A 15,467-nucleotide genomic window follows, 5' to 3' on the forward strand; every position below is an offset into this window, starting at 1 on the left:
GTATAAGTTTTTATGCTGGCAGTTTCTTGTAGGGAATGGTCTAGTGCAAGGAGGAGATTATATTGAGGTATTTATTTTACATGCTGTATCCCGTGTATGCAGTTAATTTTTTCCCAGTGAAAAAACGGGCTACAATGAAGATTTTCATGGAGGAATGTACTATTATACTACTATACAAGCATGTATATTTCATACAGGCCTCCGGCTGGGAACATTTTTTGAATTGTTTGGAATGATATATATTGTCAAAAGATTAGAAATTAGAAAGTACAAGGTGCATCAACGCTGCCAGTCATGCTTGCACGATGCAGAAGGGTGGCATTTGGGGGATGTGCCCCCTTCAGTCATACAATCCCTCGTGGCATATGTACAGATCCTTGTTTTTGGAAATATCTGGTGTGTGTCCTCATTTGGCATTAAGGAAACCCTGATCAACATACACACACACCCGAGTGTAATATTCCAAACGTGGACACATGCAGTTTAGGACTATAATGCAAACGCTGACGTCTGAAACTGCATTCAATTGACAAACTGAGGACACTTTTACATGTATGAAATGCGACTGCGGACAGTATATTTAATGCACGATAAAGGTATCTTGCAAATGCATGACTTACGGATACATGCATGCAATTGTGCTTGTGCTCCGAAACTGAAGACGGTCTCCCATTGCAATTGTTTAAATGTGAAATATCATGTGCATGTCCTTATGTTTGTCGGTAAATTGCACATACGCCCCCACCACCCTGTCTTGTAACATGTGTAAATTGGGAACATGTGCCTGAAACTGTCAAAAGGGGACACACATAGATGTAATTCTAGCCTAATCACCAATTATGAACATTTGTGCATCAATTAGGGACATTTGTGTGTGTAAATTGGGGACACATGTCTGAAACCTACAATCGGGTATATCCTACACCAATTACTGCCCCCATGGTGCCCCCTATTGTTATGCCAGAAGAGGTGTAGTAGCACCAGTGATGTCCACAGCTTTTGGAAGTCCTCAGTTGGTGGGAAACAAGTCCTTGACCATCAGTATACCTCAAGCGCCCCCTCATGCACACACCTCCCCCACATCACACACACCCCAACCCCCATTCAGCTTACATGTATCCTATGCTACATGTACATGTAGTATAGCATTCTGCTATACTGGATGGTCCTGTTAATGGTCGACCACTACTGGTCAATACTATGGTTTACTGGTCGACCACTAGTATAGCATTTGGCTTACTGGTCTAGTGGTCGACCGCTAATACTACTGGTCACTACTAGTATTCGGCTTACTGGTCGACCATTAGTATAGCATTCGGCTTACTGGTCCACTAGTGGTCGACCGCTAATACTACTGGTCACTACTAGTATTCGGCTTACTGGTCGACCATTAGTATAGCATTCGGCTTACTGGTCCACTAGTGGTCGACCATTAGTTAGCGTGGCTCATTTGCATAATTCGCCTCATACGAAGGGTAGTCGAAGGGTAGTCGAATAGGAAGGCTAATTTTTCACTACAGAATACTATATATGACCGCTATAATAACTAGCGGTCACATGGCATTCGACCGCTAGCTGACCGCTATTGACGACCGCTTTGTGAAGGGTAGTTGAAGGCTAATGATTTAGGTAAGGGATTGTTTCTTGATCAGTTTCTGGGTTATCTCTCTCTCGTTTTCTCTCTTCTATTAACTCGTTGTTGGCTGTAATTTTTGCCGTTGCTATTTGAATTTGTCGTTCAAGCGTGTTAATGGATTTATGCGCTCTTTGAAGGTTTCGCGCTGTTCTCGGAGTGAACGAGGTGTCATGTTCGATAGTTTGCGGTTCAGTAAATGAAGTCTCAGCTTCTGGCGAGGCCGCCCTTGCGTCTGGATCAAACGACGTTTCACCTCCTTCTTCGACAATTGTTATTAACAATTGATCGATGCTTTTATTTACTTCTTCTAATTCTACTTCTTCTTCGTTATCTATTTTATTAATCTCAGCCTGCGCTCCGCGAGAAACATTCAAAGCCGCAGCCTCAGTTCTTGGTGATATTTCGGGTATCAACCCTAATGCTCGAAAAAAATCTACTCCATGCAAGTCCAGGTATCTTTTGTAGAGTTGACTTCGCATAAAAATCTCGAGAATTAGACTTGTGAGTCAATTGCACCCATTTTCCACCCCATCTCACCCATAATCGACCATTTTTGCCTCCCTCAAATTCATAGATACCAATCTCCTTTTCCACCTTATGAAATTGAATATATGAATACAAAAGCCACCTAAGTCCATACTTTGGCCAAATTGAGTTAAGCATGGGACATTGTTGCTATACATAGGCCTGTCATATGCATGAAAGAACAACTCAAATTTATTCTCTGTGTCTATTGGGCATGTGAAAAATAGCATGTATGAAAGAATCACCCAATTCCATGATTTGAGTCTTGTAACACATTGATTGTAATCCAGTATGTATAAAAGTTCACTTGTAACACATTCATTGCTAGAGAATGACTTTTGACCAAAAAATGGGTTTAATAAAGGAAAGTGTGTGGTTTATATTACATGGCAGAATGCTTATCAACATTATACATACCTGTGTGCTTTATTTTGTATTATCTTACTAGTGGTAATCTCATTCTAACATTGTTGTCTTTGTATATGATTCAAAAAACCACCTAAGTCCAAAATTTAAAATGAACCCCACGAAGTCCCTGAAATGCTAATCGTCATACCTAATACAGGTTAATCCACTCATTTGCACGTAAAACGTACCATATTGACCAGGTAAATCTAACTGAAGGAATTAAAATGATACACGGGTTTTTCTCTCAAAATAACTTCGCATGGACTTAGGTGGTTTTTGTATTCATGTATTCAATTGTTTAAACGCGTTAACACGTTCTAAAACCTCTTCTTTGGATGCTCGAGTTTCTTCAGTTAGACCAAGCGGAACTGTGTCTCTCGCCCAATTTGGTCTTTGCCCCTGATTAGGCACTTCAATTTCACTTTGATTTAGTGAAGTATCATTAAAACTGTCATCTTCTGGTAAAAGCGGAGTTTCTTCATCATCCTCGTATGCATCGTTCACAAATTCAATTTTTTCACCTTCGGCCATTTATTCTACGTATAAATAAAAGATGGCGACTGAATACGGATACAAATTGGACCCATACCGACAACTTCGCAAAGCGCGAGGAGTTAAAGGTGATAGACGTAGCATTCGGAATACGCACGTTCCGAGTACCATCGACCAAACCGGAATTCTCACGGTGAGATTTCCTGGTCTTGGAAAAGATGACGTAATATACCCTGGAACGAGTTTTCTTTGGTTCAAGATTGCTCTAAATTCCGCCTCTGGTGGAAATCAAGATCTTAACAGGACTATCGTAAATAATCTCGGAAGAGCGATAGTGTCAAAAATTGAGGTTAAATTGGAAGGACAGAGCATCTTCACTCTGAACGATGCTGATATATTCCTATGCTACCAAGATCTCTGGAAGACGAGCGAGGAAAGAGAGAACGCCGCTGATCAGGGCATCCAGTCTGCGGCAGGTCGAAAAATAAGAATCGACGCTGGTGATAAAGGTACAGATGCCAAGGATGTCGCCGAAGGAAAGTCCTTCGGCGACAACATGTTTTGCATCCCTCTGGACTTTGAGATGCTGAATTCTCATAATCCATATTTCCAGTACGAGATGAAGGACAGGCTGAGTTACGAGCTGACGTTCAACAATTACGGAAAAGTCGTGGTGTCCACGGATACAGCAGCCAGCTATTCCATCTCAGATATTACCCTTGAGTTTGATGTAGTCAATGATCCTGAGCTAGCGATGGATATCAGGAACAAGGTGAATGGAAAAAGCGTCGTCATGTACGACAGAGTCATCAGACACAGCAAGGAGTCGCTGAACAAGTCAGACACCGTCTGGAATATCGCTCTAGCACCGTGAGCAAAGTCCATGAAAGGTATTCTGATTCTCTTCGTAGACCCAGCTGCGGATGGAGGAGGAGCCAATTACGCTCGAGATACCGAAAAGTTCTACAACCCAAAGATCAAGAAAGTTTCAACAACGCTCGACGGTGTTCCAAATCAGCTGTACTCCTCTGGGATGCTGTCTCACCATCACTTCAAAGAAATTCAAAAGCACTTCGCGGATGGAAAATTCAGAACCGTTCCACACGTAATCAAGGAAGCGGGATTGGCTGATGTGAGGAGGCGAGATTATCTCACGACCAAGTATGGTCTCTGGTTGGACATGAGAACCACGGATGATGACACGTTGCATGGATCTGGTAGGAAAATTGAAGGAGCTAGTCAGAGTACAGATCGAGATCGAAAAAGAAGCCGAGACGGCAGGAGCGTTGAACGCTTACGTGTACTACATACAGGATGCACGGGTGAATATCGAAGCCGGAAAATTGCAGAGCGTGAACTACTAGAATAAAAGATGTTTCCAAAACACGCGCACTCGGCTATAATCTGCGGAGCCACCGGCTGTGGCAAGACTGAATTTGTTTTGGATTTACTCGAGAGGGAATACAAGAATTTCTTTGAATACATCATAATCGTTTGCCCTACCTGGACGCGCAACAAAGCGTACTTAAACAGATCCTGGTTTTTAAGGACGTTGATGTCATTCCAATGGATCCTAACTGGTGTCCAAAGTCCGACGATTGGCTGAACGATTGTTTGAAATTTGGCTACAAAACTTATGGAATACAAGACGGACACACACTTTTCATTATCGACGACTGCAGCTCTGACAGATCATTAACCAAAAAGAAACAGATGCTTTCTCAGCTAGCATTCTCGGGAAGACACGATAATTGTTCCGTTTGGGTGCTTACACAAAAATATAACTCCATCGTTACCGATCTCAGAGAGCAGACAAAATGGACAGCCCTGTTTTACACAAAAGATCAAGATAGTTTCGACGAGACTCTAAGGAGAACGATATAATCCCAACTCTAGAAGAGAAGAAAGAGATCAAAAAAAGCTAGCTAAACAAAAACATTCCAAACTAATTCTAATTACCGAGCAACCGACTGAGTACTGGTGGCAAAAATAATCTTAAGATAAAAAAGCAAGATGACTGAAATTGAAGATATAGTTAACGAGGCGATGACCGTGGACGTTCTGCCCACCATAGGCGGAATGTCTACCTTAGACGGTACGGCTACACGGGAGGAACCTGTCAACACGGACTCTGCTAAAACGGAACAGCTGCGGGAACGGTTGATAGGCGTAGCAGAGGCAGGAAAAAGCAAAGAGTATTTGGGAAAGACCATAACCTCCGCTGAGATCGATAGGCTTGATCAAAAGAGTCTGATGAGACTCTACGCCAGATACGAGGCTCACATGGGTGGGATAGTGACCAGGTCAATGAAAAAGCACTTCGTTACCGCTTACGTAAATTTGGTCGGACTCTTCCTTCCAAAAAATTTGGTGATTACCGATCGCGATGCTCTGGAAGAGTCTCTGAACGAAGGACCCTTTATTGATTTAGCTTTAAACAAATGGACCTGTGGGCTGTATCATAGTTTTGGACGTATGCTAGCTCCGTTGGAGGCTATTCTGTTAACTAGCAACGGTGTTAAAAAAGTTGACTTTCCACCAGAAGCGAAGTGCACAGTAGACGACTCCCCAAGTATTGATGTGATTGATTAACCTTTGAATACTAACGGCGACTCAAAGGGTTAAAAAAAAATGCTCAAGAGGAACGTTCCTCTTGAGCATTTTTTTTGGTTTGACTAAACTTTTAAAAAAAAAAAATATTACAAAAGTTTCAAAACTAAAAAAAATGTTCGAGAAAAATATCCCTCGAATATTTTTTTTATGAGTCGCGGCAACTACTTTATAATTTACCGTGTAAATTTTTAAAAATTTGCAACTCTTTCCAAATCTACACTCTTGTTCAAAATCTCTAGGAGAGTGAGCGTCTTTGCATTCTTTGATGTTGGGGCACGGCTTATTTTGCTGGTAAAACTTGCACAGTCGGATTATCACCCTGGGGGCGCGTCGTTTTTCGCGCTCGAGCCTTTCGAGACGTTGCCGTTCTAACCTCTTTGCGCTCTCCTCCCTCCTTCTATCTTCCTCCGCGATGGTGGCTTCGGTCTTGAAGAGGTTGCTCCACGTCTTTGGGTTGCTTTTTTGGATCACGATCGCCGGCTCGGGTTTTGGAACAATGTGCGATTTTTTATGCAGATCCGGTCTCTTGCAGTCGCACTGTCTTTCCCAGGTTATCTCTTTTTCGTAGACCGAGTTCTTGCAACCGAACGAGAGGAAGTGAACCAGCGTCACCGGGGGCTCGTCCTCTTTGTAGGGCATTTTTTTCCTGGGAAATTTGCCCTGAGCGATCTCTTCCACCAGAAGTCGCGTCTTTAGGAGCTCGACCTCTCTTTTCTCGGCGATCCTCTCTCTGCTTCTTTTTACCCTCTGCGATATGGTGAGATGCTCCCTCTTGAATCGCAGTACAGCGGATCGAACGCGTCGCATTCGTCGCTGAAATCTGATTCTTCGGAGAACGAATCCGTCATCTTACTGAGTTTCAGAGTCCGCTATTAAAACACCAATCTCGGTTCCGATAATCAATGCCTGATTTTTGTTTATAATTATTTATCAAAACTTTAAAATGAAGTTTCAAAGAAAATTTCAGCTTTCACTCAGGTGTTACTCAGGTACTTAAGTAATGTTACTCAGGTGTTACTCAGGTACTTGAGTAATGTTACTCAGGTGTTACTCAGGTACTTAAGTAATGTTACTCAGGTGTTACTCAGGTACTTAAGTAATACTTGAGTAATGTTACTCAGGTGTTACTCAGGTACTTGAGTAATGTTACTCAGGTGTTACTCAGGTACTTAAGTAATTTGCTCAGTTTTTTTCTAATAATAAAAGATGAGTGATCAAGAAACCAAATCAGTAGACATTCCGCCTAAGGTAGACGTTCCACCCAAGGTGGTCGTTCCAGCAGCGAACACGACGCCTCCGACAAAGGTGACGGCAGGAGTGAATCAAGCAAAAGTCAAAAACCCGAACCGGGTTGCCGCTGGAAAAGCATTAGCCGTTCCTCTTGAGCATTTTTTTTTTTGGTTTGACTAAACTTTAAAAAAAAAAAAAAATATTACAAAAGTTTCAAAACTAAAAAAAAATGTTCGAGAAAAATATCCCTCGAATATTTTTTTTATGAGTCGCGGCAACTACTTTATAATTTACCGTGTAAATTTTTACACTTTTTATTTTTTTTAAATTTGCAACTCTTTCCAAATCTACACTCTTGTTCAAAATCTCTAGGAGAGTGAGCGTCTTTGCATTCTTTGATGTTGGGGCACGGCTTATTTTGCTGGTAAAACTTGCACAGTCAGATTATCACCCTGGGGGCGCGTCGTTTTTCGCGCTCGAGCCTTTCGAGACGTTGCCGTTCTAACCTCTTTGCGCTCTCCTCCCTCCTTCTATCTTCCTCCGCGATGGTGGCTTCGGTCTTGAAGAGGTTGCTCCACGTCTTTGGGTTGCTTTTTTGGATCACGATCGCCGGCTCGGGTTTTGGAACAATGTGCGATTTCTTATGCAGATCCGGTCTCTTGCAGTCGCACTGTCTTTCCCAGGTTATCTCTTTTTCGTAGACCGAGTTCTTGCAACCGAACGAGAGGAAGTGAACCAGCGTCACCGGGGGCTCGTCCTCTTTGTAGGGCATTTTTTTCCTGGGAAATTTGCCCTGAGCGATCTCTTCCACCAGAAGTCGCGTCTTTAGGAGCTCGACCTCTCTTTTCTCGGCGATCCTCTCTCTGCTTCTTTTTACCCTCTGCGATATGGTGAGATGCTCCCCTCTTGAATCGCAGTACAGCGGATCGAATGCGTCGCATTCGTCGCTGAAATCTGATTCTTCGGAGAACGAATCCGTCATCTTACTGAGTTTCAGAGTCCGCTATTAAAACACCAATCTCGGTTCCGATAATCAATGCCTGATTTTTGTTTATAATTATTTATCAAAACTTTAAAATGAAGTTTCAAAGAAAATTTCAGCTTTCACTCAGGTGTTACTCAGGTACTTAAGTAATGTTACTCAGGTGTTACTCAGGTACTTGAGTAATGTTACTCAGGTGTTACTCAGGTACTTAAGTAATGTTACTCAGGTGTTACTCAGGTACTTAAGTAATACTTGAGTAATGTTACTCAGGTGTTACTCAGGTACTTGAGTAATGTTACTCAGGTGTTACTCAGGTACTTAAGTAATTTGCTCAGTTTTTTTCTAATAATAAAAGATGAGTGATCAAGAAACCAAATCAGTAGACATTCCGCCTAAGGTAGACGTTCCACCCAAGGTGGTCGTTCCAGCAGCGAACACGATGCCTCCGACAAAAGTGACGGCAGGAGTGAATCAAGCAAAAGTCAAAAACCCGAACCGGGTTGCCGCTGGAAAAGCATTAGCCGCAAGAAACAAAGAAAGGGTAGCAAAATGAAAGTCTCTGAAAAATGCAAGCAACACCATCCAAAGATACACCTGAGACCATGCCTTCAGACGTGTCAAACTGGTTGTCAGGTCCAGTTCTTGTTGGAGGAGCGGTCGTCGTCGTTGGAGGGATAGTGGCATATGGGTATTCTACCTTAAACGGTACGACTGAAAGCCCACCCACCGTGACCACAGCGGTCGATCATCAACCAAAAGTCGATCCTTTCGATGATTTTTAGTTACAATAAAGAAGATGGCAGAAACCAATCCAAACGTAAAAATGATCGTAAACGGCGCGTATCACGCAACAACGATAAGCCTCGGTATATGGGCTAACTCGTTCGTTATGAAAAAGTTCCTAAAAATGAAGCCGGCTAATCTCTCGCAGCTTGATGTGGAGGATATCGTAAAGTTGACTTTGAGCGTCTATTCGGCTACGATGCTCAGAGATTGGCTCGTGAATCAAGGAATTCTTCCGGATCAAATTATGGCTTAGTCCAAGGGAAACATTCTGTCAAGGTAGGTATATTAAAACCCTCTTAGCACTATCTGTGCTAAGAGGGTTTTTTAATTAATAATAAAAGCATGGCACTTTTGAAAATTGAAGATCTAGAGTTGAACAAAGATTACAAAGTTACCAAGATCGATGTTGAAACCGGAATTCACTTCCTCGCCAATGGTGATCGATTAAAGGTAGATCCTCTTATTTGGGCCGATATTCCTGATGTAGAGGATGAAATTTGTTGTTATAATTGGTTGGCTCTATACATCGTAGCCGTACCGTCAGAAGTAAAAAGAAGAGCCCGCTGTTTTATTTTTTCATACGGGAAAAGGACAATTCTATGAAAAATATGAAACCGAACACTGTATGAATTGGTACGACTATTATATGGCTAATGAGTGATTTTTCAACCACTTCCTGAAATTATAACCGCGACTGCAAAACATTCATTTTTTTAATTTTAAAATAAAGAGAAAATGGCGTCGATCGCATTCATGGTTGGTGGAGCCATGGTTAACGCTTTGGCATTTTCAGGGAGCAATTATCTGTTCAACTCTCTCAGTAGTTCGGAAGAACGCAAAGACACGATCTCGCTCTCGAAAAACTTCAGCACGACCGAGATTCTTGGAATTTAGCGCGTCTTTCAAGAATAGATTACATCAACGATCAATTAAAAAACAGGGTCACGCGGAGAGAACCTTTTCGGACGTCGATGACGCGATGAGACAGTATTATAATTTAACGGGAATTTTGATGGATTCTTTTCCACCCGAACCACAACTTTATGATGGAGAGTATCTCGACGAAGATCAAACAAAATCGATTCAGAACGGGGAATTAGCTTTGCTCGGACTGGGATTGCTCGGAACCGGTGTGGTCGCTATCAAATACTTTGGATAAAAGTATTTGGGTGGGAAACTGAACCTCTAATCTCTGGAAAATCGTCGAGAGTTACGGGATAATTTCTTCGTTTGAGTAGGTAAAAAAGAGTGTAGTGGATGTTAAAATTATTTCTCTTGGGTTTATTTTGTAAATAAATTTTCAGTATATTATCAAGATCGCATAACAAATTAGCTCGATCGTGCCAAAAATCGACGGAGAATTGCCCGTAACTTTGTAGTAAATCTTGTGAACGGCTTTTGGGTCTGATCTAAAGACTTTTAACAAGTCTTTTTTACTCAGGGACTCGAACATTTTTTTATTTTTTTAAATTTTTTTAACAAACTCGTCGATCAAAATCTCAGAAGTACTCGTAACATTTCCACTGTATTTTGAGTTACATTTTGGTATGCTTTGCACTCGCGCGGGTTCTTTAAACAACTGATTAAATTCAGTACCGTATAGACCAATCGGTTTTTTGCTCTGTTTTCGGAGGCAAGTTTTCTTTTTACACAATTTGCAAAAACAGCGCTTATATTTACTCGTACACTTCATTTTTGTAACAAACTCGTCGATCAAAATCTCAGAAGTACTCGTAACATTTCCTAGATAGATTTCGATGTATTCTTCAAACTGGTAGGTCTTGGTTTCGCAGTATTTTTTCGGTTGTTGAATTTGGCCGATGTTAACTCGGGGTGAGTTCTCGTTAAGAGACGCGTCATTTTCTAAACCACAATCATAACACACATCGTCTACTATGTATTCTGAGTTGCAATTTTTACATTTTGGTATACTTTGCACTCGCGCAGGTTCTTTAAACAACTGATTAAATTCGGTACCGTATAGACAAATCGGTTTTTTGTTCTGTTTTCGAAGGCGAGTTTTCTTTTTACACAATTTGCAAAAACAACGCTTGTATTTACTCGTACACTTCATTTTGTATCAATAAAAAATCCCTTTAGACTGAATGTCTAAAGAGGATTTTTTTGTTGGTTATAGTAGACTGTACGTCTAGTCTGAGTCTTCATCATATTCCAACTCTTTCACTACAAGGTCAAAACTGTGGTACATGTTCCCGGTTGTTTTGCTTTCTTTTTTTGCCCGTGGGTTTAACAAAAGCTATTGATTTACCGAAGTCCAAGTCCAAGTTCTCTAGCCTTTTTGTTAGGGTAGAACAACTCCAAACTCGAGTGTTATCACTGAGAGTGATAACTCCGGATTTTCCAACCCTGGTTTCCATGATCTCAAAATTGGTAATTTTGTAAATTCCACCTTCTTCTAGTTCAACCCATTTCAAAATTGAGGATCCTTTTTGCTCTTCTAACAAGTGCTCAAATTCCACCTTCAGTATGCTTGATTGTTTTGCCATTTTGTTTGTTTTTTTTAGCCGGGATTTTCTTAAACTGTTTTTATTTTTAAATCGAGGCTAAAAATAAAAGATGGCTGAAACTAAAATATCTAAGGTTTACTACAGTCCGAGAGGGTATTGGAAGGGTGTTTCTGCGATAGACAAGCTGGCGAAAGAGGTTGGAGTGACGAAAGAAAAAGCTAGAAATTTTTTGAAAAAGCAGACTCAGTGGCAAATTTACCTACCACCTCCGAAGTACATTCCCAGAGCAAAATTTAACGTAAGTGTACCTAATGAAGTTCATCAAGCCGATTTGTTGTTTCTCCCTCACGACAGACCGAGTAAAGGAAAAAAGCTTTACAAGTACGCGTTGACTGTGGTGGATGTCGCGAGCAGATACAAGGAAGCTGAGCCTCTGAGCTCGAAGGAATCTGGGGAGGTGGCTAAGGCATTTGAAAAAATTTACTCTCGAGTTTTAAAGTGGCCGAAGCTTCTGCAGGTCGATCCTGGAAGAGAATTCATGGGCAAAGTGAACGAAGTGATGAAAAAGCACAAGGTCGATATCAGAAGAGGGTTGCCTGGTCAACATAGAGCTCAAGCAATTGTTGAAAGATTCAACAGAACTTTGGCTGAAAGACTGTTTGGCCATCAGTACTCGCAGGAAATACTGATGGAAGCTCGTGGTCAGAAAAATGTGAGGTCTACCGAGTGGGTGGGTAGGCTTCAGGATGTGATCAGAGCTTTGAACAGCGAAGAGACTCGGCTGATAGGAATGAAACCGGTTGATGCTATCAAGAAGAAAAAGATTGAAACGATATCTTCAGCTCCACAGAAGTTGAAAAATGAGATTAAAATTCCAGGTAACGTGAGATTGAGGTATTTGTACGCTCCCGGAGAGTTGGAGGGAGGTGAGAGAAGACGCGCAACCGATCCCATTTGGTCTCTGGAAACTTACACGGTTGATAGTATCGTGAGAACACCGGGTGATACAATTTTGTACTATTTGTCTAAGGAAGCACCAAAAAGAGCGTTTGTTAGACAGGAGCTTATGATAGTACCCGAGGGCACACAGTTGCCACCCGACAGAGTTTTGAAGTAAATTTTCTTATTCAAGTTTTACGGCGTAGTGTCCAATCGCATGTGTGTGAATTTTGTCCTCAAGTATACTTCTCTTATCATCTTTGGAATCAAGCGCGACTTTGTTAACGGTTTCAGTGTACACCTCGTGCTTGTAACTCCTAATCACATTCATCGTTCTCGTCTGAGGTTTCTCATCGAAGAGACAGCGTTTGTAGTCGTCGAAGGTAATCTTTCTTTCGACGACCGCTTTCTTTACTCCTTTGCCCTCTTTTCCTCGTTTCCCTCGTGCATTCTGAAAGAGTACAACTTTGCTCTCAGTCCAACAAATTCCACTATCTGCTTTCCTCCGGCTTCGTCCTTGAACATGCCGGGAACTTTTTGTTCTTTCCAGTCGGAATTCCCGACGGATGATCAGCTGGGTAGTTGGAAGTGTCAAAGTAGCGGTCCACGTCTAGTGCGATATCCTCGTAAAAATCTTCGGTCTCGATTTCATAAAGTAGCGAGTCCGTGTCGTGAAGACAGAGCTTCGCTTTGTTTCCGTACTTTTTCTTGATGTAATTGTAGTGAAAGTCGTACATCTTCGTCTTTGCAATATCCAGGATGCTCGCTCCGAGATATATCGGCTTGTTAAAGTACAGTCTGATTTTCTTCATGTGAACCGCTATAAGATTTTCATCAAAGATTGTGTTTCGCTCGTAGTTGGGTTTCGCGGCTAATTTGATAGCTTTGTGTTCCGAATTCACGAGATGGACATTGACGCGATTTCTGACGTTTTCCAGCGTTTTTCCAAAGGCAGCGTTGTTCATCAACTTGAAGTAATCCTTCTCAAAATCCGTCGTAGCTTTTGTTCGAAGTCTGGTATTCTTCTCGATGTACGGTTTCATGAAGGGTTCCTCTCGGTATTTTATCCCTTGGTGAACCTTGGTCAGTTTGAGTCCAAGCTCCAAGCACTGCTTCAGAGCCACGTGGTGGATAACGTACTTTTCCTTGTCGTTCAGATTCGGAATTAGTTTTTCCACTTTGTTCACGATCAGTCTTTCTGGAGCTAGGGGGAAGTCGTTGTGTAGGTCGTGCAGCTCTTTGGGATATTCCAAATCCACTTCAAGAGTGCACGGGATTTCGCGCCAATTGTCTAGCTCTTTTGACGACATCCACTCGAAGTCACCGACCGGAAGCGGTTGACTCATGGCCCATCCGTAAAGGTTGTTCGCGTCGACGTATACGATGTAGGTGGTAGGCTCGCTCGGATCGTAATCGTCACCCATGTACTTGTTGTTGGCTTTGGCATATCTGGTAGATATCGTGGAAACCCCACCCCTCTTGTTCTTTTCAAAAAACAAAGCCTTATCGTATTCCGTAAGGAGTTCGAGACGTTTGGACGTCGTTTTTAGCATGCCATCGTAGGTTAATCCGGGAGCCGTGTAGTACCAGCAAGGATCCAGTTCGTAGTTTTCCAGACTGGTTTTTCTGAAATTTTCGAACACGTCGGCTAGAAGGAGAACGTCCGACTTGAGATACAAATCGTGGTACTCCCTCATGGTTTTCATTCCAAAAGTATCCCACACCTTTTGAGCGTGTTCATAATCCTCATCGGAAATGTGTTCTTCGTTGAGTTTGGAGTAGAAGGCGTCTTTGGGTGGAAGACTAGTCTCCTGGAGTTTTTCCAAAGAGTTGACGTGATCGTACGGATACACCCCTTTTCTCAAGAGCAGCTGAAGTTGTTCATCCTGATAAAATTTCGGTAATTCAGAAAACTCATCCAAATTTTCGACGAGTTTGCCAAGTCCAGCAGCCATAAATTTGAAGCTGTCGATAAATCTGAGATCACGCTTGACATCGACTTCTTTTCCTTCCTTATTGGTAAAGGTGTCAACCAATATCTTCTTGGTGAATGAGATGTACTTCTCTTCGTTGGAAGGAATACAGTCGATCTCTCCCTCGGTCTTGCCAAGATTCTTGATGAACAGATGAGCGTCATATCCGGCTAGATTATGGAAAATCACGGGAAAGAACTTTGGTTTCCTGTAAGCAAGATTGCACTGATTGTGAGCAGCTCCTCTAAAGGTTCCCTTATAGTGACAGTGGTCTCTGACGTTGTAATTATCTTTATCATCGGGAGTCAGTGGATCCTTACAGATGTGGCAGTGGGTGGATTTTTTGTATATTTCTCGCTCTTGCTCCCCAAAGATCATCTTCTTTTGGAACTTGAATTGTTGATGGATCTCTTTGATGTTTTGCTCTAGAGTTTCCACAAAAATCTGAGCCACATCTTGGTCCTCGGATTCCTTGGTGATCTTCACTGGTTCTTGAGTGTACACCGAGTCATCGAAACACTTGATGTAGTAGCAAAAGCCCGAAGGTTCGTGCTTTTGGTATTTCGTCGTCTTCTGAGAAACTTCCGGTTGGCAGGTTTGTATCGGTGTCGTAAAGGATTCAAAGTCGGCGTACACGACAAAGGGGACGTTCTGAGACTTGAAATGATGTTTAAAATACTGAGATGAATCCTTCTCTGGATCAGGCATTTCAATTTTCACGGTTTCATTATTTTGACATAGCTCTTTATGTTTCACCAATCGCATACAATAATATCTAGCATGACTATTTTTACTCTCTTGTGACGCCATTAGTCTGCTCATACTCTTGATGACGCAGTAATGTTGGGTGTCATGCCCATCCTTATTTTTGCCCGAAATTAAAAGAAGATTAACTTCGTGTTTTCGATTGCTAGCACCTACTCTCAGCGGGTAGACTTTATTTTTGTACAACCTCTCGGATGAATTTTTTTTCGGCGTATCCCAAGACATTGACGGAAATTGTAGGATTGTTCCTTTCAAACTTGGCAATATCTTTAAGGGGGGTTGGAAAGGGGATGCCTTCCCAATTGTGCTCTTCGGATTTTGCTTTTAGTTTTTTGTCTACCCGATTTGGATTATCGTCAACTGGATTGAGGGCTCGAGTGATAGAATACTTGAAGCATTGGTTGTCATGATTTCTAGGATTGATGATCGCTTTCTTTTTGGCTAGATCTTTTGGAGTCGGAATGTATGACGAACCACTCATCGGTTTGTATTTAACTGTGTGACTGCTCAAGTCTACGATCGATTTGAATGCCCAATTGCTTCCGCTGTTTTGAAATGCTGCAATGTTTTCCAAAATTCTTTCAGACCACCTATTGTATAATTCATCAAGATCAGTTGCCTCCAGATTAACATCCGTAGTGGAGGTA

The 15,467-nt window shown here is 41.9% G+C and overlaps 1 protein-coding gene across 1 annotated transcript; it reads right to left on the reverse strand.

Annotated features, from left to right (window-relative positions):
- Nucleotides 1-12,573: 12,573 nt before the first annotated feature.
- On the reverse strand, nt 12,574-14,865 carry LOC140167393 (uncharacterized). Its single transcript, XM_072190699.1, has one exon. It carries the CDS (start codon nt 14,863-14,865, stop codon nt 12,574-12,576), a length of 2,292 nt encoding a protein of 763 aa, XP_072046800.1.
- Between the last annotated feature and the right edge of the window lie 602 nt (nt 14,866-15,467).

Source organism: Amphiura filiformis, chromosome 13 (assembly GCF_039555335.1).
Source record: "Amphiura filiformis chromosome 13, Afil_fr2py, whole genome shotgun sequence".
In the NCBI taxonomy this organism is placed as follows: Eukaryota; Metazoa; Echinodermata; class Ophiuroidea; order Amphilepidida; family Amphiuridae; genus Amphiura; species Amphiura filiformis.

Coding starts and splice junctions, on each gene's coding strand:
- LOC140167393 (XM_072190699.1), bottom strand. CDS start 14,865: ATGGCGTCACAAGAGAGTAAAAATAGTCATGCTAGATATTATTGTATG.